General features: G+C 42.8%; 1 protein-coding gene across 1 annotated transcript in view; it reads left to right on the top strand.

Moving 5' to 3' along the window:
- Positions 1-21,447, top strand: part of ipo11 (importin 11) — a 40,748-nt gene extending 19,301 nt beyond the window's left edge. Inside the window, exons 21-30 of the mRNA XM_062999461.1 lie at positions 2,892-3,007; positions 3,163-3,239; positions 5,433-5,512; positions 6,662-6,742; positions 9,470-9,565; positions 10,560-10,673; positions 11,086-11,207; positions 11,816-11,911; positions 13,143-13,233; positions 20,370-21,447. Of these exons, the coding sequence (XP_062855531.1) occupies positions 2,892-3,007; positions 3,163-3,239; positions 5,433-5,512; positions 6,662-6,742; positions 9,470-9,565; positions 10,560-10,673; positions 11,086-11,207; positions 11,816-11,911; positions 13,143-13,233; positions 20,370-20,534 (1,038 nt within the window). The 3' untranslated portion in view covers positions 20,535-21,447. The remainder of the gene's footprint in view (positions 1-2,891; positions 3,008-3,162; positions 3,240-5,432; positions 5,513-6,661; positions 6,743-9,469; positions 9,566-10,559; positions 10,674-11,085; positions 11,208-11,815; positions 11,912-13,142; positions 13,234-20,369) is intronic.
- The last annotated feature ends 409 nt before the right edge of the window (positions 21,448-21,856 follow it).

Here is a 21,856-nt window from a genome sequence, read left to right as displayed (position 1 = left end):
CTAGATCTCCGATTAGAGCTTCTAGAACTAGAATGAGTACACTAGATCCCCAATTAGAGCTTCTACAACTAGAATGAGTACACTAGATCTCCGATTAGAGCTTCTAGAACTAGAATGAGTACACTAGATCCCCAATTAGAGCCTCTACAACTAGAATGAGTACACTAGATCCCCGATTAGAGCTTCTAGAACTAAAGTAAGTACACTCGATCCCCGATTAGAGCCTCTAGAACTAAAGTAAGTACACTCGATCCCCGATTAGAGCCTCTAGAACTAGTGTAAGTACACTAGATCCCCGATTAGAGCCTCTAGAACTAAAGTAAGTACACTCGATCCCCGATTAGAGCCTCTAGAACTAAAGTAAGTACACTCGATCCCTGATTAGAGCCTCTAGAACTAAAGTAAGTACACTCGATCCCCGATTAGAGCCTCTAGAACTAAAGTAAGTACACTCGATCCCCGATTAGAGCCTCTAGAACTAAAGTAAGTACACTCGATCCCCGATTAGAGCCTCTAGAACTAAAGTAAGTACACTCGATCCCCAATTAGAGCCTCTAGAACTAAAGTAAGTACACTCGATCCCCGATTAGAGCCTCTAGAACTAAAGTAAGTACACTCGATCCCCGATTAGAGCCTCTAGAACTAAAGTACACTCGATCCCCGATTAGAGCCTCTAGAACTAAAGTAAGTACACTCGATCCCCGATTAGAGCCTCTAGAACTAAAGTACACTCGATCCCCGATTAGAGCCTCTAGAACTAAAGTAAGTACACTCGATCCCCGATTAGAGCCTCTAGAACTAAAGTAAGTACACTCGATCCCCGATTAAAGCCTCTAGAACTAAAGTAAGTACACTCGATCCCCGATTAGAGCCTCTAGAACTAAAGTAAGTACACTCGATCCCCGATTAGAGCCTCTAGAACTAAAGTAAGTACACTCGATCCCCGATTAGAGCCTCTAGAACTAAAGTAAGTACACTCGATCCCCGATTAGAGCTTCTAGAACTAAAGTAAGTACACTCGATCCCCGATTAGAGCCTCTAGAACTAAAGTAAGTACACTCGATCCCCGATTAGAGCCTCTAGAACTAAAGTAAGTACACTCGATCCCCGATTAGAGCCTCTAGAACTAAAGTAAGTACACTCGATCCCCGATTAGAGCCTCTAGAACTAAAGTACACTCGATCCCCGATTAGAGCCTCTAGAACTAAAGTAAGTACACTCGATCCCCGATTAGAGCTTCTAGAACTAAAGTAAGTACACTCGATCCCCGATTAGAGCCTCTAGAACTAAAGTAAGTACACTCGATCCCCGATTAGAGCCTCTAGAACTAAAGTAAGTACACTCGATCCCCGATTAGAGCTTCTAGAACTAAAGTAAGTACACTCGATCCCCGATTAGAGCTTCTAGAACTAAAGTAAGTACACTCGATCCCCGATTAGAGCCTCTAGAACTAAAGTAAGTACACTCGATACCCGATTAGAGCCTCTAGAACTAAAGTAAGTACACTCGATCCCCGATTAGAGCCTCTAGAACTAAAGTAAGTACACTCGATACCCGATTAGAGCCTCTAGAACTAAAGTAAGTACACTCGATCCCCGATTAGAGCCTCTAGAACTAAAGTAAGTACACTCGATCCCCGATTAGAGCCTCTAGAACTAAAGTAAGTACACTCGATCCCCGATTAGAGCCTCTAGAACTAAAGTAAGTACACTCGATCCCCGATTAGAGCCTCTAGAACTAAAGTAAGTACACTCGATCCCCGATTAGAGCTTCTAGAACTAAAGTAAGTACACTCGATACCCGATTAGAGCCTCTAGAACTAAAGTAAGTACACTCGATCCCCGATTAGAGCCTCTAGAACTAAAGTAAGTACACTCGATACCCGATTAGAGCCTCTAGAACTAAAGTAAGTACACTCGATCCCCGATTAGAGCCTCTAGAACTAAAGTAAGTACACTCGATCCCCGATTAGAGCCTCTAGAACTAAAGTAAGTACACTCGATCCCCGATTAGAGCCTCTAGAACTAAAGTAAGTACACTCGATCCCCGATTAGAGCCTCTAGAACTAAAGTAAGTACACTCGATCCCCGATTAGAGCCTCTAGAACTAAAGTAAGTACACTCGATCCCCGATTAGAGCCTCTAGAACTAAAGTAAGTACACTCGATCCCCGATTAGAGCTTCTAGAACTAAAGTAAGTACACTCGATCCCCGATTAGAGCCTCTAGAACTAAAGTAAGTACACTCGATCCCCGATTAGAGCTTCTAGAACTAAAGTAAGTACACTCGATCCCCGATTAGAGCCTCTAGAACTAAAGTAAGTACACTCGATCCCCGATTAGAGCCTCTAGAACTAAAGTACACTCGATCCCCGATTAGAGCCTCTAGAACTAAAGTAAGTACACTCGATCCCCGATTAAAGCCTCTAGAACTAAAGTAAGTACACTCGATCCCCGATTAGAGCCTCTAGAACTAAAGTAAGTACACTCGATCCCCGATTAGAGCCTCTAGAACTAAAGTAAGTACACTCGATCCCCGATTAGAGCCTCTAGAACTAAAGTAAGTACACTCGATCCCTGATTAGAGCCTCTAGAACTAAAGTAAGTACACTCGATCCCCGATTAGAGCTTCTAGAACTAAAGTAAGTACACTCGATCCCCGATTAGAGCCTCTAGAACTAAAGTAAGTACACTCGATCCCCGATTAGAGCCTCTAGAACTAAAGTAAGTACACTCGATCCCCGATTAGAGCTTTTATTACTGTTCTGAGTACCCCACTTCCATTAGAGCTTCTGGAATTATAATGAGTACACTAGATCTCCAAATATGTTATCTAGAACTAGTTTGGGGAAGGTCCGGCTGTATGAAGATGAGTTCTGTCTTTGTGTTTTAGGGTTTGGGAGCGGAGAGCAGGAACTTGTACCCGTTTCTCCTTCCTGTTATTCAGCTCAGCACTGATGTGTCCCAGCCCCCCCACGTCTACCTGCTGGAGGACGGCCTGGAACTCTGGTACACACGCACACACACACACACACACACACACACACACACATTCTTATTAATCTTTACTGTTGCATATCAGTCACAATAAAACAGTGTGTGTGTGTGTGCATGTGGTGTGTGTGTGTGTGTGTGTGTGTGTGTGTGTGTGTGTGTGTTTGTAGGTTGGTAACTTTAGAGAACAGTCCAGCTTTGACTCCAGAACTGCTCAGAATTTTCCAGAACATGTCGGCTCTGCTCGGTGAGTCTGATAAATCTCATCGTAATGATCTTCGCTGCTTTGAGGTTTAAGTCGATTTACTTTTAGCTTTTTATTTACTTGGAAAGTTCAGGGCGTCTAATAGAAGGTTGAGCTTCGGTGATAAGAGCTTCCTGAGGGATTGTGGGTATTAGGGAATGACCAAAGCCGGCGTACTGAAGGTGGATCAGAACACTGTGTTAGCGCAGCATTTCCAGACTGTGTAGTAGATACAGTTTAGGGTGCAGCAGGAAACCCTGGTGTGTGCTGTGTAAACAATCCTGTCGTACTGATGAGATGGGATCAAAACAATCACGTAACATGTAAGTGACGTGTGAATGCTGGGTATGAAGCAGTGTATGCTGAGGAGGAAACGGTGCCTGATACGTCTAAAGAGGTGAACAGTGAGAATGAAGCGGTAAATGGTTAGGATGAAGCGATGAAGTGGTGAGGATGAAGTGGTGAGAATGAAGCGGTGAATGGCGTGGGTGAAGCGGTGAGAGGTAAGGATGAAGCAGTGAACAGTGAGGATGAAGCGGTGAATGGTGAGGGTAAATCGGTGAACAGTGAGAATGAAGCGGTGAATTGTAAGGATGAAGTGGTGAGCGGTAAATGGTGAGGATGAAGCGATGAAGCGGTGAATGGCGTGGATGAAGCAGGGAACAGTGAGGATGAAGCGGTGAATGGTGAGGGTAAATCAGTGAACAGTGAGAATGAAGTATTGTATGAATTGTAAGGATGAAGTGGTGAGCGGTAAATGGTAAGGATGAAGCGGTGAATTGTAAAGAAGTGGTGAACGGTAAATGTTGAGGATGAAGCGGTGAATTGTAAAGAAGTGGTGAACGGTAAATGTTGAGGATGAAGCAGGGAACAGTGAGGATGAAGCAGGGAACAGTGAGGATAAAGCAGTAAACATGAGGATGAAGCGGGGAACGGTGAGGATGAAGTGGTGAGAATAAAGTGGTAAACAGTGAGGACGAAGCAGGGAACAGTGAGGATGAAGCAGGGAACAGTGAGGATGAAGCAGTGAGCAGTGAGGATAAAGCAGTAAACATGAGGATGAAGCGGGGAACGGTGAGGATGAAGTGGTGAGAATAAAGTGGTAAACAGTGAGGACGAAGCAGGGAACAGTGAGGATGAAGCAGGGAACAGTGAGGATGAGCAGTGAGGATAAAGCAGTAAACATGAGGATGAAGTAGGGAACAATGAGGATAAAGCAGTAAACATGAGGATGAAGCAGGGAACAATGAGGATAAAGCAGTAAACATGAGGATGAAGCAGGGAACGGTGAGGATGAAGTGGTGAGAATAAAGTGGTAAACAGTGAGGACGAAGCAGGGAACAGTGAGGATGAAGCAGTGAGCGGTGAGGATAAAGTGGTAAACACTGAGGATGGAGCAGGGGACAGTGAGGAGGAAGCAGTGAGTGGTGAACAGTGAGGATGAAGCAGGGAACAGTGAGGATAAAGCGGTTAATATTGTGGATGAAGCCGTGAATGGTGAGGATAAAGCAGTAAGGATGAAGCAGTGAGGATGAAGCATTAAGCGGAGGGGGGGTTTCGATAGTCAGTGGGTGGGGCCATGTGTGAATCTAGTTCTGTTCATGGGTGATTTTGCCGGGACTTTCCCCGGATGTTTGGTTAGTTTGGTAGTTTGAGTGAAGCGGTGAAGCTTTTCTCAGACGCGTCTTCACCTCCGTCACGTCTCTTCATTTTTTTCTTTGTTTTCTTATTTTCTTCCTGTTTAATTTCCTGTTTTTTAGCTAAATGCAGAATTAATAAATAGGTTTTAAATGCGCCGGTGCTTCTGGTTTCCCGCGGTGAGAATTATTGTGGGGATCCTGCGGCGTTGGTGATGAAATGAATATTTATGAGCTTTAAATTAAATCTTTGTGTCCGGACAAATGAACTCATTTTGTCGCCACATTTAGTTCGAATTTATCACGACGCCGCCGGATCTGCATCCTGCGGCCCTCAGGGGCCCGAGATCAGGGGCCACATTTACATGATCTGATTAAACACCTCGTTTACCTTGTGATAATTCAGTCAGCCAATCATACAGATTTTCTACGTTGTGCTGCTGATTGATCATGTGAATGCGCTGGTGCTTCTAATAAAGTGACACGCTGAGTGTGTGTGTGTGTGTGTGTGTGTGTGTGTGTGTGTGTGTGTGTGTGTGTGTGTGTGTGTGTGTTGTAGAGATGAGCACGGAGAACGTGAAAACGTGTTTCCAGATCGTCAACTCGTACATCTACCTCTCATCTACTGACTTCCTACAGGTCTGATACACACACACTAACACACACACACACACACACTACACTAACATAATACACACACACACACACTAACACAATACACAATACACACACACACTACACTAACACAATACACACACACACACACACACACACACACACACACTACACTAACATAATACACACACACACACACTAACACAATACACAATACACACACACACTACACTAACACAATACACACACACACACTACACTAACACTACAAAAACACAAAACACTACACACACGCTACAGTACACTAACATACACACTACACTAACACAATACACACACACACACACTACACTAACACTACAAAAACACAAAACACTACACTAACACAATACACACACGCTACAGTACACTAACATACACACAACTAAAACACTACACCAACACAACACACAGTACACTACAAAAACATAATCCACACACACTACACTACACTACACACAGTACATGAACACACTACACTAACACTATACACAATACACACACACTAACACAACATACACAACACACACAGTACACTACAAAAACATAATACACACTACTCTAACACTATACACAGTACATGAACACACTACACTAACACTATACACAGTACATGAACACACTACACTAACACTATACACAGTACACACACACTAACACAACATACACAACTCACACTACACTAACACACACTACATTACAAAAACACTACATTAACACAATACACACAATACACACTATACACACTACACTAACACGAACACAATACATTATACAATAACACTATACACAGTACATTAACACACACTACACAAACACAGCTCACACTACATTAACACACACACTACACTACAAAAACACTACACGAACACAATAAACACACACACTACAGTACACTAACACACACACTACACACAGCTCTGTTGAAAGTTTACTGAGATTGACCATTTACACTGAACAAACGTCTCATGCACATCAAGAGAACGACAATTCTTTATTAACCTTTACTGTCACTTGCACTAAAGTGTTCATCCTGTGATCCTGTGTTAATGTGATGGTGTGATCATGTGATCCTGTGATCGTGTTTGATGAGTTCATGAGTAAATAAACACTGGTTCTGGTTGTGTGTTACAGAATTACGGTGAAACTCTGTGTAGATCCTTCTGTGAGTTCTTAAAGGACATCACTGCTGAGGGACAGGTGCAAGTGCTGAAGGTACACACACACACACACACACACACACACACACACACACTTCCCACGTTTGTTATTCCTATCAGTGTAGAGCAGACGCTCCCGTTTTTTTATAGAAAAGTTGAGATATTTCCATGTACTTGGCAGTGTGTGTGTGTGTGTGTGTTGTGTATATTTGTGAGTGTGTTGAGTGTATATAGGTGTATGTGTGTGTGTAGTTTAGGAATGATGTATTTTATTTACCCTTGACGTGAACACTGCACCACTGAGAGTTACTTCATTTAGGCTCAATGTTATCTCTGTCCTGCAGTGTAACAACACACACACACACACACACACACACACACACACACACACACACACAGTCGATGTTTGAGTTCACCAAGATTTGTTTGTACATCTGTAACATTAATGTTCACAAATAACTCAAACGCTTCATTAAGTATAAAGTCACAGTACAGTTTATTAATATTATTATTATATTTTATTATTATTATTAATTATTATTATTATTATTATTGTTAATATTATTATTATTATTATTAATTATTAATATTATATTATTACTATTATATTATTATTATTATTATTCATTTTATTATTATTATTATTATTATTATTATTATCCATATTATTATTATTATTATTATTATTCATTTTAATATTATTATTAATAGTGTTATTATTATTATCATTTTTATTAATTTTAATATTATTATTATATTGTCATTATTATTGTTTTAGAATATTGGTATTGTTTTTATTATTATTATTATTATTTCGATTGTTATTGTATTTAATTTAATATTGTTATTAATGTTGTTTATAATTTTTATTATTATTGTTTATATTTGTATTGTTTTTAATATTGTTATTAATGTTTTTATTATTATTGTTGTTTTAAATGTTTTGATTTTTATTATTATTGTTTATATTTGTATTGTTTTATATTGTTATTAATATTTTTATTTTTTTATTGTTTTTAATATTGTTATAAATGTTGTTTTTATTATTTTTTTATAATATTGTTGTTTTTAATTTTGTTATTATTGTTGTTATTGTTGATGATGGTGATGAGGGTGGGACATGAATAGAAACAGATCAGGATAGATTTGTATAAATCTAACGTTAAATTTCAGTGTTAAATAGACGATCCCGCTCAGACTGAACAGAACTCACGCTGAGATCTTCACACTGAAATGATCATTACTGATGAAGATCATTTATGGTTCGTCAGACCTTCATCATCAAACTCCCCCCCCCCCCCCCCCCCACAGCTTCTAATAAAGAGGGACAAAGCGGGTGAGCTTCACCCCGCTGTACAAACCAATGCTAACAGTTAGGAAAACGTTTGTCAGGAATAACAGGAATAAATCAGCGGGTGATGGGTAAGAGAACTCAGGTGTGAAATTTCCCAGAAGTCCCTGTGATGAGCTCTGAGTTATCAGTGGAAAATCCTGATTGAAGATCCTCAGATGACATTAAGTAAAGCACCAGAGGAACCTGCTGGATAATGAAGTGTGGAATGATGAGATGTGATGAGCTGATTAGATGTGATATTTAAATCAGACGGGTGCGGCCGGGTGTCTCTTATAAACCCTGTTTTTATTTAGAACAGTGTGTTACACAAACACGTGGACGCGGTGTTGGTACGTGTGAGAGATGCTCAGTCCAGACGCTGCACAGACGCCGCACAGACGCCGCACAGACGCTCTGATAATCTGATAGAGTTAAAGTAGTTAATTGTCCGAGTCTGATGATCTGACGATGGTCTCACGTGACCTCAACTACAGTCTCCAGACAAGAGGAGAGAAGAGCTGAGCAAGATTAGAACATGATGGTGATGGCGTAGACAGACATGTCCAGAATCTTACAGATGTGCGTACAGATGTGCGTACCGGTCCTATAGACCTGCCCAGTATTTTACAGATGCATGTACAGATGTGTGTACAGGTCCCATAGCCCTGCTCGGTACCCTACAGATGTGTAAACAGATGTGTGTACAAGTCCTATAGCCCTGCTCAGTGCCCTACAGATGTGTGTACAGATGTGTGTACAGGTCCTACAGCCCTGCTCAGTATTTTACAGATGTGTAAACAGATGTGTAAACAGATGTGTACGCAGATGTGGGAACAGATGTGTGTACAGGTCCTATGGCCCTGTGCAGTATATTACAGATGTGCGTGCAGATGTGTGTGTGCAGATGTGGGTACAGATGTGTGTACAGGTCCTACAGCCATGCTCAGTACCCTACAGATGTGTGAACAGATGTGTGTACAGGTCCTATAAGCCCTGCTCAGTACAATACAGATGTGTGTACATATGTGTGTACAGGTATGTGAGCAGATGTTGCTACTGATGTGTGTACAGGTCCTACAACCCTGCTCAGTATTTTACAGATGTGTGTACAGATGTGCGTACTGATGTGCGTACTGATGTGCGTACTGATGTGCTTAGTATTTTACAGATGTGTAAACAGATGTGCGTACTGATGTGCTTAGTATTTTACAGATGTGTAAACAGATGTGTGTGTATAGATGTGTGTACAGATGTATTTTTGATGTAGTTCTGGGACTGAACTTGTTGGAATGTGAGGGCGTGACGTTGAGGCGTCTCCTCTCTGCAGCGTGATCAGGATGTTCCTCAGGATGTTCTTCAGGATGGATGATGATGATGATGATGGTTTACTGATCCGTGTGTGTGTGTGTGTGTGTGTGTGTGTGTGTGTGTGTGGTTATTTCTCTGTAGGTGGTGGAAATGGCGTTGAAAGTGAGTCCTGTTCTGGCGTCTCACGTCTTCCATCCTCTCCTACCTGCTGTGTTCAGAGGAATCATGGATGGAGAGGTGCTGGGCTGCTTTCATCTCTCACCATCATCATCATGATCTATTTCTGTATAAGAGTTTAATTCTGTTCTGCTCTTCTCTTCTGTTCTTTTCTCGGTTCTGCTCTTCTCTTCTGTTCTGCTCTTCTGTTCTTCTCTTCTGTTCTGCTCTTCTTTTGTTGGTTATGCTCTGCTTTACTCTTCTGTTCTGTTCTGCTCTTCTTTTCTTTCCTCTGTTCTACTTTGTCCTTTTCTGTTCTGTTTTGTTCTGTTCTGTCTTATTCTGTCCTGTTCTGCTGTGTTCTGTCCTCTTCTGTCCTGTTCTGCTGTGTTCTGTCCTCTTCTGTCCTGTTCTGCTCTGTTCTGTCCTATTCTGTCCTGTTCTGTCCTGTTCTGTCCTGTTCTCCTCTGTTCTGTCCTCTTCTGTTCTGCTCTGCTCTGTTCTGTCCTCTTCTGTTCTGCTCTGCTCTGTTCTGTCCTCTTCTGTTCTGCTCTGCTCTGTTCTGTCCTCTTCTGTTCTGCTCTGCTCTGTTCTGTCCTGTTCTGCTCTGCTCTGTTCTGTCCTGTTCTGCTCTGTTCTGCTCTGTTCTGTCCTCTTCTGTTCTGCTCTGCTCTGTTCTGTCCTCTTCTGTCCTGTTCTCCTCTGTTCTGTCCTCTTCTGTCCTGTTCTGCTCTGTTCTGTCCTATTCTGTCCTCTTCTGTTCTGTCCTCTTCTGTTCTGCTCTGCTCTGTTCTGTCCTCTTCTGTCCTATTCTGTCCTCTTCTGTTCTGTCCTCTTCGGTCCTGCTCTCCTCTGTTCTGTCCTCTTCTGTCCTGTTCTCCTCTGTTCTGTCCTCTTCTGTCCTGTTCTCCTCTGCTCTGTCCTCTTCTGTTCTGTTCTGCTCTGTTCTGTCCTCTTCTGTTCTGTTCTGCTCTGTTCTGCTCTGAGTTTATGATTTCTTTATTGCTCTGCGGGCGACTCCAGACACTCTCTAATGATCATTTCATACTGTGTGTGTGTGTGTGTGTACGTGCAGAGGTATCCGGTGGTGATGTCTGCGTATCTGGGCATCATGGGTCGAGTTCTCCTGCAGAACTCTATTTTCTTCTCGTCTCTGCTCTCACAGATGGCGGCCGAGACCCAACAGGAGGTACGAGACACAGACGCTGTAGATTTATCACCACACACAGCGCTCAAACATGCCAACCGCTCACCACAGACACCCGAGTTTGATCAAGTGTTCATGTCTGAAGGAGGGAACAGCGCCTTCTGCTGGATGGTTGGGGTATCAGTAGGAGTGGTGGAGGAATGCAGAGAGTGTAGTGTGTTCCTCCATACATGAATCTGAAGCTAGAACTGGGTTTTGGAGGGCTTCCAATGTCACTGACGCACTTCTTGTCACGTACGCCAACGTCCAGTATCATTCCATTGTAGCAGTATTCTTGGGATATTGGAATATGACTACTGGCAATCATGCCCTTAGCATATCTACACGCTCTACGTAGTAATTGATTGTGTTTTAATACTTCTAGTGTAAATTAACGTTTTTCTCCCAAACACAGATGGATCAGTCGCTGGGGGGTCTGATCGAGATGTGGGTGGATCGGATGGACAACATCACCCAGCCTGAGAGGAGGAAAGTGTCGGCGCTAGCTCTGCTCTCGCTACTGCCTTCTGATAACAGGTAGCGTTCGCTCGTTCACCCTCCGGCTCACTGCGCAGCTGGTCATAAATGGCAGTGCAGATGGGCATGATTCTGAGACCGTGTCCCCCTGCTGATCTCCACTAAATGGCAGTTCAGACAGGCATGATTCTGTAACCTTGTGAGCTTAAGATCTCAGCAGTAGTGGGCTCGTTGTTTTTAATAATGTTTGATGAAATGTTTTGGGGGGTATGAATGACAAAATAATGTTGCGTGCAGTCACGGTGGCTCGGTGGGTAGCACTGTCGCCTCGCAGCGAGAATGTCCTGAGTTTCATGAATAAACTGAATTTAAATGAACTCTATTAACTGGTTCTGTAGCCACCAGAATAATAATATTAAAAATGAATCAGTACTGTATGGGGTACAAGCCCGGGGTGGAGGGAGGGGGCTGAACGCACCCTGTACAGAGGTCTGAGTTATTTTCGGGAGGGTTCAGCCCATTAGCAGGATTAAAATCAGTCAGGTTTTTTGGATGCTGCTCGGATGATGGATGAATCTGAATCATGATGATGAACCAGTTTATCAGTCCAGTGTATAAGTATTCACCCCCCTGCTAACTGTGTGTGTGTGTGTGTGTGTGTGCTGCAGTGTGCTTCAGGATAAGTTCTGTGGAATCATTAATATTTGTGTGGAGTCTCTACACGACGTCATGACCGAAGACCCAGAAACCAGCACCTTCAGAGAGTAAGTGTGTGTGTGTGTGTGTGTGTGTGTGTGTGTGTGTGTGTGTGTGTGTGTGGTCAGCCTAGCACCGGCGCTCTCTGATTACACAGCTGTAAATAATATTACAAATATGCTGATCAGTCATAATATTAAAACCACCATTTTACCATATAGAAGCACTTTGTAGTTCTACAATTACTGACTGTAGTCCATCTGTTTCCCTACATGCTTTGTTAGCCCCCTTTCACCCTGTTCTTCAATGGTCAGGACTCCCACAGGACCCCCACAGAGCAGGTATTATTTAGGTGGTGGATGATTCTCAGCACTGCAGTGACACTGACATGGTGCTGGTGTGTGAGTGTGTGTTGTGCTGGTAAGAGTGGATCAGACACAGCAGCGCTGCTGGAGTTTTTAAACACCGTGTCCACTCACTGTCCACTCTATCAGACACTCCTACCTAGTCGGTCCACCTTGTAGATGTAAAGTCAGAGACGATCGCTCATCTATTGCTGCTGTTTGAGTCGCTCATCTTCTAGACCTTCATCAGTGGTCACGGGACGCTGCACACGGAGCGCTGTCGGCTGGATATTTTTGGTTGGTGGATGGTTCTCAGTCCAGCAGTGACAGTGAGGTGTTTAAAAACTCCAGCAGCGCTGCTGTGTCTGATCCACTCATACCAGCACAACACACACTAACACACCACCACCATGTCAGTGTCACTGCAGTGCTGAGAATCATCCACCACCTAAATAATACATGCCTCCTCTGTGGGGGTCCTGACCATTGAAGACCATGCAGAGAAACAGATGGACTACAGGCAGTAATTGTAGAACTACAAAGTGCTTCTATATGGTAAGTGGAGCTGATAAAATGGACAGGGAGTGTAGAAACAAGGAGGTGGTTTTAATGTTATGGCTGATCACTGAATACAGTTTAAACCAATGAGGGTTAAGGGTCTTGCTCAGGGGCCCAACAGTGGACACATGGCAATGGTGGCAACCTTATGATTACTAGTCCAGTACTAGTCCATAACCTTTATATAAATGAAATCCTTTAATTATGTGGACAGTATTAGGTGTAGATGTTGCGCTGCTTCACCTGATTGGGACGTAAACATCTCGACTGCGGCTCATCACAGCGAGAGCTCTGATTGCTCAGGTTTCCCATGATCAGATTGCTGAAGTGTTTACTAACCCGATAATCAGATTTTAAACTCTGTGTGTGTGTGTGTGTGTGTGTGTGTGTTCTGTAGCTGTATGTTGATGAGTGGGGGCGTGGAGGAGGAACACAAACTCTCCGATAATGAAGAACCTCCGACAGAACAGGATAAGAGGAAGAAGCTGGTGAGTCTGATACCGCGTCTGATTTTCACCCTGATGTTCGAAGTCGCAGATCTAACGATCAGAAACAGCCAATCAGAGCGCGAGAAACAGTGGACGTTGCTCCTACAGCATTACAGAGTTTATGTTATCATTTGGGCTGTATTAGAATGTAGACGGAGCAGAGAGGACCTGCTGTGTGGCTGTATAAGTTCTCCACTAATGATGAGGTTAATAAATTGAGCAGGTTATATTGTACTATATAAACAGTATGTGGTTTGGAACACAGCCCTTCTGCTCTGACTGGTTTAACTGGGATTTCTCGGTTGTGATGGATGTATCTTGACATGCTGTATGTGCTCAGTCTTTTGGGCTGTACTTGGTCAGTAATTCAGGCTGTATGTGGTCAGTAGTTCGGTCTGTACATGGTCAGTATTTCAGGGCTTTACGTGGTCAGTAATTTGTTTTTTTTTTGTGGTCAGTATTATCTCTCTGTACATGGTCAGTATTTCAGGCTGTACATGGTCAGTATTTCTGGTTGTATATGGTCAGTTTTTCTGGTTGTATATGGTCAGTTTTTCTGGTTGTATGTGGTCAGTATTTCAAGCTGTATGTGGTCAGTATTTCAGTTTATGTATAGTCAGTATTTCAGACTGTATGTGGTCAGTATTTCAGACTGTATGTGGTCAGTAATTCAGGCTGTATGTGGTCAGTATTTCTGGTTGTTTATGGTCAGTATTTCATGCTGTATATGGGCAATGTTTTGGTTGTATGTGGTCAGTATTTCAGGCTGTATGTGGTCAGTAGTTCTGGCTGTATGTGGTCAGTATTTCAGGCTGTATGTGGTCAGTATTTCTGGTTATGTATAGTCAGTATTTCAGACTGTATGTGGTCAGTAATTCAGGCTGTATGTGGTCAGTATTTGTGGTTGTATATGGTCAGTATTTCAGGCTGTATATGGGCAGTATTTCAGGTTGTATGTGGTCAGTTATTCAGGCTGTATGTGGTCAGTATTTCTGGTTGTATGTGGGCAGTATTTCAGGTTGTATGTGGTCAGTATTTCTGGTTGTATATGGTCAGTATTTCTGGTTTTATATGGTCAGTATTTGGTTGTATGTGGTCAGTATTTCAAGCTGTATGTGGTCAGTATTTCAGGTTGTATGTGGGCAGTATTTCAGGCTGTATATGGGCAGTATTTCAGGTTGTATGTGGTCAGTATTTCAGGTTGTATGTGGTCAGTACTTGTGGTTGTATATGGTCAGTATTTCATACTGTATATGGGCAATATTTTGGTTGTATGTGGTCAGTATTTCAGGCTGTATGTGGTCAGTATTTCTGGTTATGTATAGTCAGTATTTCAGACTGTATGTGGTCAGTCATTCAGGCTGTATGTGGTCAGTATTTGTGGTTGTATATGGTCAGTATTTCAGGCTGTATATGGGCAGTATTTCAGGTTGTATGTGGTCAGTTATTCAGGCTGTATGTGGGAGTATTTCTGGTTGTATGTGGTCAGTTATTCAGGCTGTATGTGGGCAGTATTTCTGGTTGTATATGGTCAGTATTTCTGGTTTTATATGGTCAGTATTTGGTTGTATGGGGTCAGTATTTCAAGCTGTATGTGGTCAGTATTTGTGGTTGTATATGGTCAGTATTTCAGGTTGTATGTGGTCAGTATTTCAGGTTGTATGTGATCAGTATTTCTGGTTGTATATGGTCAGTATTTCTGGTTTTATATGGTCAGTATTTGGTTGTATGTGGTCAGTATTTCAAGCTGTATGTGGTCAGTATTTGTGGTTGTATATGGTCAGTATTTCAGGCTGTATATGGGCAGTATTTCAGGTTGTATGTGGTCAGTTATTCAGGCTGTATGTGGGCAGTATTTCTGGTTGTATATGGTCAGTTTCTGGTTTTATATGGTCAGTATTTGGTTGTATGTGGTCAGTATTTCAAGCTGTATGTGGTCAGTATTTGTGGTTGTATATGGTCAGTATTTCAGGCTGTATATGGGCAGTATTTCAGGTTGTATGTGGTCAGTGTTTCTGGTTGTATATCAGGATCAGCTGGACGTCTGAGCTTCAGATCCATCACCGTTCGTTCCCTCTGACTGTAGTTGTGATGGTAAAAGACCACTGTAGATCTACTCTGACTGGTTTTACTGGGATTTCTAACTTGTGATGGATGTATCTTGACTACAGACTGGAGCGAGTGCACTATGTAGTGAGCGTGGTGGATTGGGAGCAGGTCAGTGATGGATGTGGAGGTCAGGAGAAGATCGTCTGGTTTCAGCTGCGCTCTTTTATAGAAGATTTATCGATGTTGTTATGATGATGTATAGAGCTCACACACACACACACATACACGCTGACACACACACACTTAATCACATATAGTCACATATATGTGACTTTACCCCCCCCCCCCCCCACACACACACACACACACACACACACACCTTGTATCCTTAGTGAGCGTAAATTAGTAAATTGACCCAGTGTGTGTGTTTGCTTTTTTAGCAGCACTTAAATGAGTGTGTGTGTGAGTGGCATCTTTACCCTTTGAGTGACAACCTGCAGGTCAAAGTTCATCCTTTCACTTCAGCACTCACACTACACCATACCGTGCCACTCTACGTGCTGCGTCTGTACTGATGAGTAGTTGATGCCCGTCATTGTAAACCTGCGTGAACTTTAATTCTGATGTTTTTATGATCCGGTGCGTCTGAGGTGTTTTGAAGATTATTGAAGCATCAGGAAATATTTGGACACTTCAGGAAAAGTCAAGAGCTGCTGAAGGTTCCTCTGTATGGCTCTTGACCTTCTTTAATCCTCTCAGGTCCTGCAGGTCTGTCGGTCCTTCACATTCAGCCGCTGATCCTGAGTGCTGGAGAGTAAACAGTTCTGATAACTCAGTGTGTATCGTTTTAGGACACAACCTATGTGGTTTTGGGACACAGCCTATGTGCTTTTAGGATGCAGCCCATGAGGTTATAGTATACAGCCCATGTGTTGTAAGGTGCAGCTCTTGCAGATTTAGAATGCAGCCCATGTGTTGCAGGACACAGCCCATGCATTTTAATGCACATGTGGCCTATGTGGTTTTAGGACGCAGCCCATGTGTTGTAAGATGCAGCCTTGTGGTTTTAGGACACAGCCTATGGGGTTTTAGTGCGCAGCTCAAGAGGTTATAGGATGCAGCTCATGTGTTGTAAGACGCAGCCCATTCTGTTGTAAGAGGCAGCCCATGTGGTGTTAGGACACAGCCCATGTGTTATAAGATGCAGCCCATGTGTTATAAGATGCAGCCCATGTGTAGTAGGACACAGCCCATTCTGTTGTAAGATGCAGCCCATGTGTTATAAGATTCAGCCCATGTGTAGTAGGACACAGCCCATGTGTAGTAGGACACAGCCCATTCTGTTGTAAGAGGCAGCCCATGTAGTTTTAGGATGCAACTCATGTATTGTTGGACGCAGCCCATAGGTTGTAGGACACAGCCCATGTGTTGCAGGACACAGCCCATGCATTTTTTGACACAGCCTGTGTGGTTTTAAGACACAGCCAATGTGGTTGTAGGAGGAACCAGACTCGGGTATCAGACCTCCAGCCTGCTTGAGTTCAGGATTTAATCATGAATTTGTGAATGAATACGATGAAACACATTTCCCTTACGTGTGTATGTAAACTTTTGACCTCCGCTGCATCTGCAGACTTTACTGTAACACTCGAACATGAAGGTAAAATTATGACTTAATCGTCCCCTCGTACAGGAGCAGCATTAGTGGCGGCTAATTAGTGATCCGCTGTAACGAAGATCGGATTATTAACGTTGATAAATCGCCTCGGCCTGAACCGATCCGGGTGCCAACTACGTCGTCTAATGTGTAATGAACGTTCCTGCGGGAACCCCGGAGCGTCTGATAGAGATAAAACCTCAGATTTATGAGCCGGACCGGGGTGTCAGACCGGCCGTCACTTATCAGATGACTGATTAAGAGATGCTCTCTCCTAATGAATCAGCTTAACGAGGTTATTAGTGAGTCTGGGCTGGTTCGGTTGTGGCTGTTAGGAGGCGAATGATGATGAGAGAAAGCGCTGAGTCAGGCTCCACTGTGTACGCTGAGTCAAATTTAATAGTGAGTGAATAATGAGAGATGACATTCACCCGTTCATCACCGCTCTGTTTGGGATACGTCTGGCTGTGGTGACCTTCATTCACGCCTAATCAATTTTCTGAATCCCAGCATGCACCAGCCTGCAGGGAATCGCTGCCGTTCTGCCCAGAGAGCGCTAATGAGGCGGGCGCCGATGTGCTCCTGTTAGAGATGTATTGGGACACAGCCCATGCAGTTAAGAACACGGACCATGTGGTTTTAGGATGCAGCCCATGGTGTTATACGACGCAGCCCGTATGTTGAAGGACGCAGCCCATGCGGTTGTAGGACACAGCTCTGTGGTTTAGGAACACATCCCATGTATTGTAGTACACAGCCCATGTGGTTTTAGGACACAGCCTATGCAGTTATAGGACATAGCCTATGTGGTTTTAGGACACAGCTCTGTGGTTTAGGAACACATCCCATGTATTGTAGTACACAGCCTATGTGGTTTTAGGACACAGCCTATGCAGTTATAGGACATAGCCTATGTGGTTTTAGGACACAGCTCTGTGGTTGAGGAACACATCCCATGTATTGTAGTACACAGCCTATGTGGTTTTAGGACACAGCCCATTTATTGTAGTGCACAGCTCAAGTGGTTATAGGACACAGCCTATGGAGTTTTAGGATGCAGCCCATGCAGTTAAGAAGACAGCCCATGTGGTTTTAGGATGCAGCTTGTGTGGTTTTAGGACACAGCCCATATGTTGAAGGATGCAGGCTATGTGGCTTTAGGACAGCCTATGTAGGGCGCGGTCTATGCAACTGTAGGGTGCATACCATGTGTTGTGGGACACAGCCCATGTGGTTTTAAGACACTGCCTTTCTGGTTTAAGAACAGAGCCCATAAGATTTTAAGACACACCCCATGCAGTTATAAGACACAGCCCATGTGGTTATAGGACACAGCCCATGCGATTTAAGGACACAGCCTATATAGTGTTTGGACACAGCCCATGCAGTTTTAGGACGCAGCCTATGTGGTTTTAGGACACAGCCCATCTGGTTATAGAACACAGCCTATGCTGTTATAGGACACAGCTTATGTGTTATAGGACACAGCCCATGCGATTTAAGGACACAGTTTATATGTTGTTAGCACACAGCCTATGCGGTTATAGGACACAGCCCATTTATTGTAGCACACAGCCTATGTAGGGCACAGTCTATGCAACTGTAGGGTGCATACCATGTGATTGTAGTACACAGCCCATGTGGTTATAGGACACAGCCTGTGAGGATTTAGGACTCCGCCTGTGTGTGGTATCAGCAGTGTGTGTGGATTTAGTACACAGCGCATGAGGTTATAGAACACAGCCCATGTGATTGTAGTACACAGCCCATGTGGTTATAGGACACAGTCCATGAGGATTTTTGGTATCAGCAGTGGGTGTGAGGATTTAGGACGTAGCCCGCGAGGATTTAGGACGCAGCCCATGTGTGTGGTATCAGCAGTGTGTGTGGATTTGGGACGCAGCCCGTGTGTGTGGTATGAGCAGTAGGTGTGAGGATTTAGGACGCAGCCCGTGTGTGTGGTATGAGCAGTGTATGTGGATTCAGGACGCAGCCTGTGTGTGTGGTACGAGCAGTAGGTGTGAGGATTTAGGACGCAGCCCGTGTGTGTGGTATCAGCAGTGTGTGAGGATTTAGGACGCAGCCCGTGTGTGTGGTATGAGCAGTAGGTGTGGCTGCAGGTTGTACAGCAGGTGAGGTAGAAAAGTTGTGAGTGGAGTCGTTATGAGAAGCACGTCACGGTGCAGTAAATCCAGACTCATCATTCAGCTTCAGATTAACGACGCCCCGCCCGACCTTCAGAGAGAGAGACGGCGTCAGATACACCAGCGTCAGGTTCATAAATCTAACCTCGTCTGATCCCATACACACACCTTTCCTCCAAACTCACCTGATTGATCTGCTCACGAAGCTTTCTTTAGTTTCTAAACCTTCAATGTGTCTCAGCAATCCTGGACCTTGATGTTCATGTTCCACCCGCACAACAGGAGCATCCTGCAGACTTGAAGATAGAACATGTGCGATTTGGGACACAGCCGCTCCTAAATACCGTTGAACCTGTGCGTTCCGTTATCAGGAGGCATCGACTGGCTTCCAAAATACAAACTGAGTTCCACTGGTGACCTCACAGTAAGAAGGTCCTGGGTTCGATTCCCTTTCTGTGTGGAGTTTGCAGCATGTTCTTCCTGTGTCTGTGTGGCTTTCCTCCGGGAGCTCCGGTATCCTCCCACAGTACAGTGTGTGTGTGTGTGTGTGTGTGTGTGTGTGTTTGCCCTGTGATGGACTGGCGACCTGTCTGGGGTGTTTCCAGGTTTTCGCCCATTGAACTGTACCCACTGCGACCCTGACCAGAACGAATGAATGTTCCCACCCACCTTTAAACCCAAATCAGTGCCACATTTAATCTATGATTTATTTTATTTAGAATATAAATATAAAAACTCTTTATTCTCTTTAAAAATAATCATATTTCAGACAATCCGTGAAGAAAAATCTGAATCATTTATAAACATTTATGAGCTGCTATAAGAGCCTCCAGTCACTGAAAGTCTCTGTTATTATAATAAATAAATAAATATTATAATAGTTTGGAGTTGATTGGATTTGATTTACGCTTCACTCTGTGCTTTACAATCAATGTGAGGTGTGAATCATTAACCGCGGGTCCCTCGTTTACTGATTTTCCTGGACCACGGGTGGTGAGGGGGGCAGCGGGGTGGGCGTTGAGGGCAGCGCTATATATTGTACCTGTTTTGACCGAAAGTATGTGGAAACCCTTTAAATTCGCTTTAATGCTGCTGTATACAATTTCAAAGAAGCTCAGTCTGTGCTAACAGTTTGGGGATTACCCTTATATATACCCCATACTATTGGTCCTGCATCTGTCGTAGTAAATAAACCACCACCGTCCGACCAATCAGAATCCAGAATGCATCAGCACTGTGGTATAATGTCTAATATTCTAAGTGTGTGTGTGTGTGTGTGTGTGTAGTTGGCGTTGGAGGACCCGGTACACACCGTCTCACTGCAGCAGTATGTGTACGAGAAGCTGAAGCTACAGCAGAGCATGATGGGAGATCTGAACTTTCAGTCCCTGATGGAGACCGTCGATACGGAGGTGGTCCGGCAGCTACAGGAGTTCTTACACGGACTGTAAACGTCAAATAACAACAAACAACAACAGACAGCATAAAATAACATCAAACAACATCAAATAACATCAAACAAAACGTCAAATAACAAACAAAACATCGAACAACATCAAAGAAAACATCAAATAACATCAAACAAAACATCAAACACTATCAGACAGCTACAGGAGTTCTTACACAGACTGTAAACATCAAATAACAACAAACAAAACATCAAACAACATCAAATAAAACATCAAATAACATTAAACAAAACATCAAACACCATCGGACAACTACAGGAATTCTTACACGGACTGTAAACGTCAAATAACATCAAATAACAACAAACAACGTCAAACAAAACATCAAATAAAACATCTAATAAACATCAAACAAAACATTATCGGACATCTTCAGGAACTCTTTACCTGGACTGTAAACATCAAATAACATCAAATAAAATATTAAACAACATTGGACAGGTACACGAGTTCTTACCGGGACTGTGAACATCAAATAAACATGAACAACATCAAATAAAACTTCAAACAGCATTAGACATCTTCAGGAGCTCTTACCTGGACTGTAAACATTAGATAACATCAAATAAAACATCAGATAGCTTCAGACATTCTTACACAGACTGTAAACATCAAATAAAACATCAAACAACATTAAATAAAACATCAGACAGGTTCAGGCGCTCCTACAGAGACTCTAACCATCAAATAAAACATTAGATAAATAAACACCTACAGTTCTTAACCCGACTGTAAACATCAAACAGGAGTTATAACTTTTGTTTCTCTTTTTATTGTTTTATTTTTATTTTGTACAATTTATTCGAGTATTTTGTTCATTCTTTATTCCATCTGATCAGTGAACTTTTTATTTTACATTATGTAAAAAAATACAAATAAACAATGATAAAAACGAGCCTCTGTACCGTTGTGTTTATTTTATTATGTGCTGAAGATTCACGTTGCTGTTGGGTTTATTTAATCTTAATAAAATAAAACTAATAAAAACACTTTTTAGGTTTTTGTTCCTCAGGTTTTTGAGGTTAATTGTGTGATGAACGAGATTTAGCTGTTGTCAGATTTTTGTTGTATGTTTTGTTCTGCTCTGGATCGTTTCTGGATGTTGTTGATATTTGCCTTCTTGAGTCTGAACCTGTATCTAGACGCAGTGGTGAGCTGCATTCACTGACGAGGGTTTTCTGAAGGAGTCCTGAGTTCTGTGTTCTAGCATTTAATACTGATTTTTTTTTTATCCTTTATATACAGAGATTTCTCCAGATTCTCTGAATCTTTCAATAATATGATCTGTAGCTGGTGAAATTCCT

This window comes from Trichomycterus rosablanca, chromosome 7 (assembly GCF_030014385.1).
Source record: "Trichomycterus rosablanca isolate fTriRos1 chromosome 7, fTriRos1.hap1, whole genome shotgun sequence".
In the NCBI taxonomy this organism is placed as follows: Eukaryota; Metazoa; Chordata; class Actinopteri; order Siluriformes; family Trichomycteridae; genus Trichomycterus; species Trichomycterus rosablanca.
This window is presented reverse-complemented; position numbering and strand designations above follow the sequence as displayed.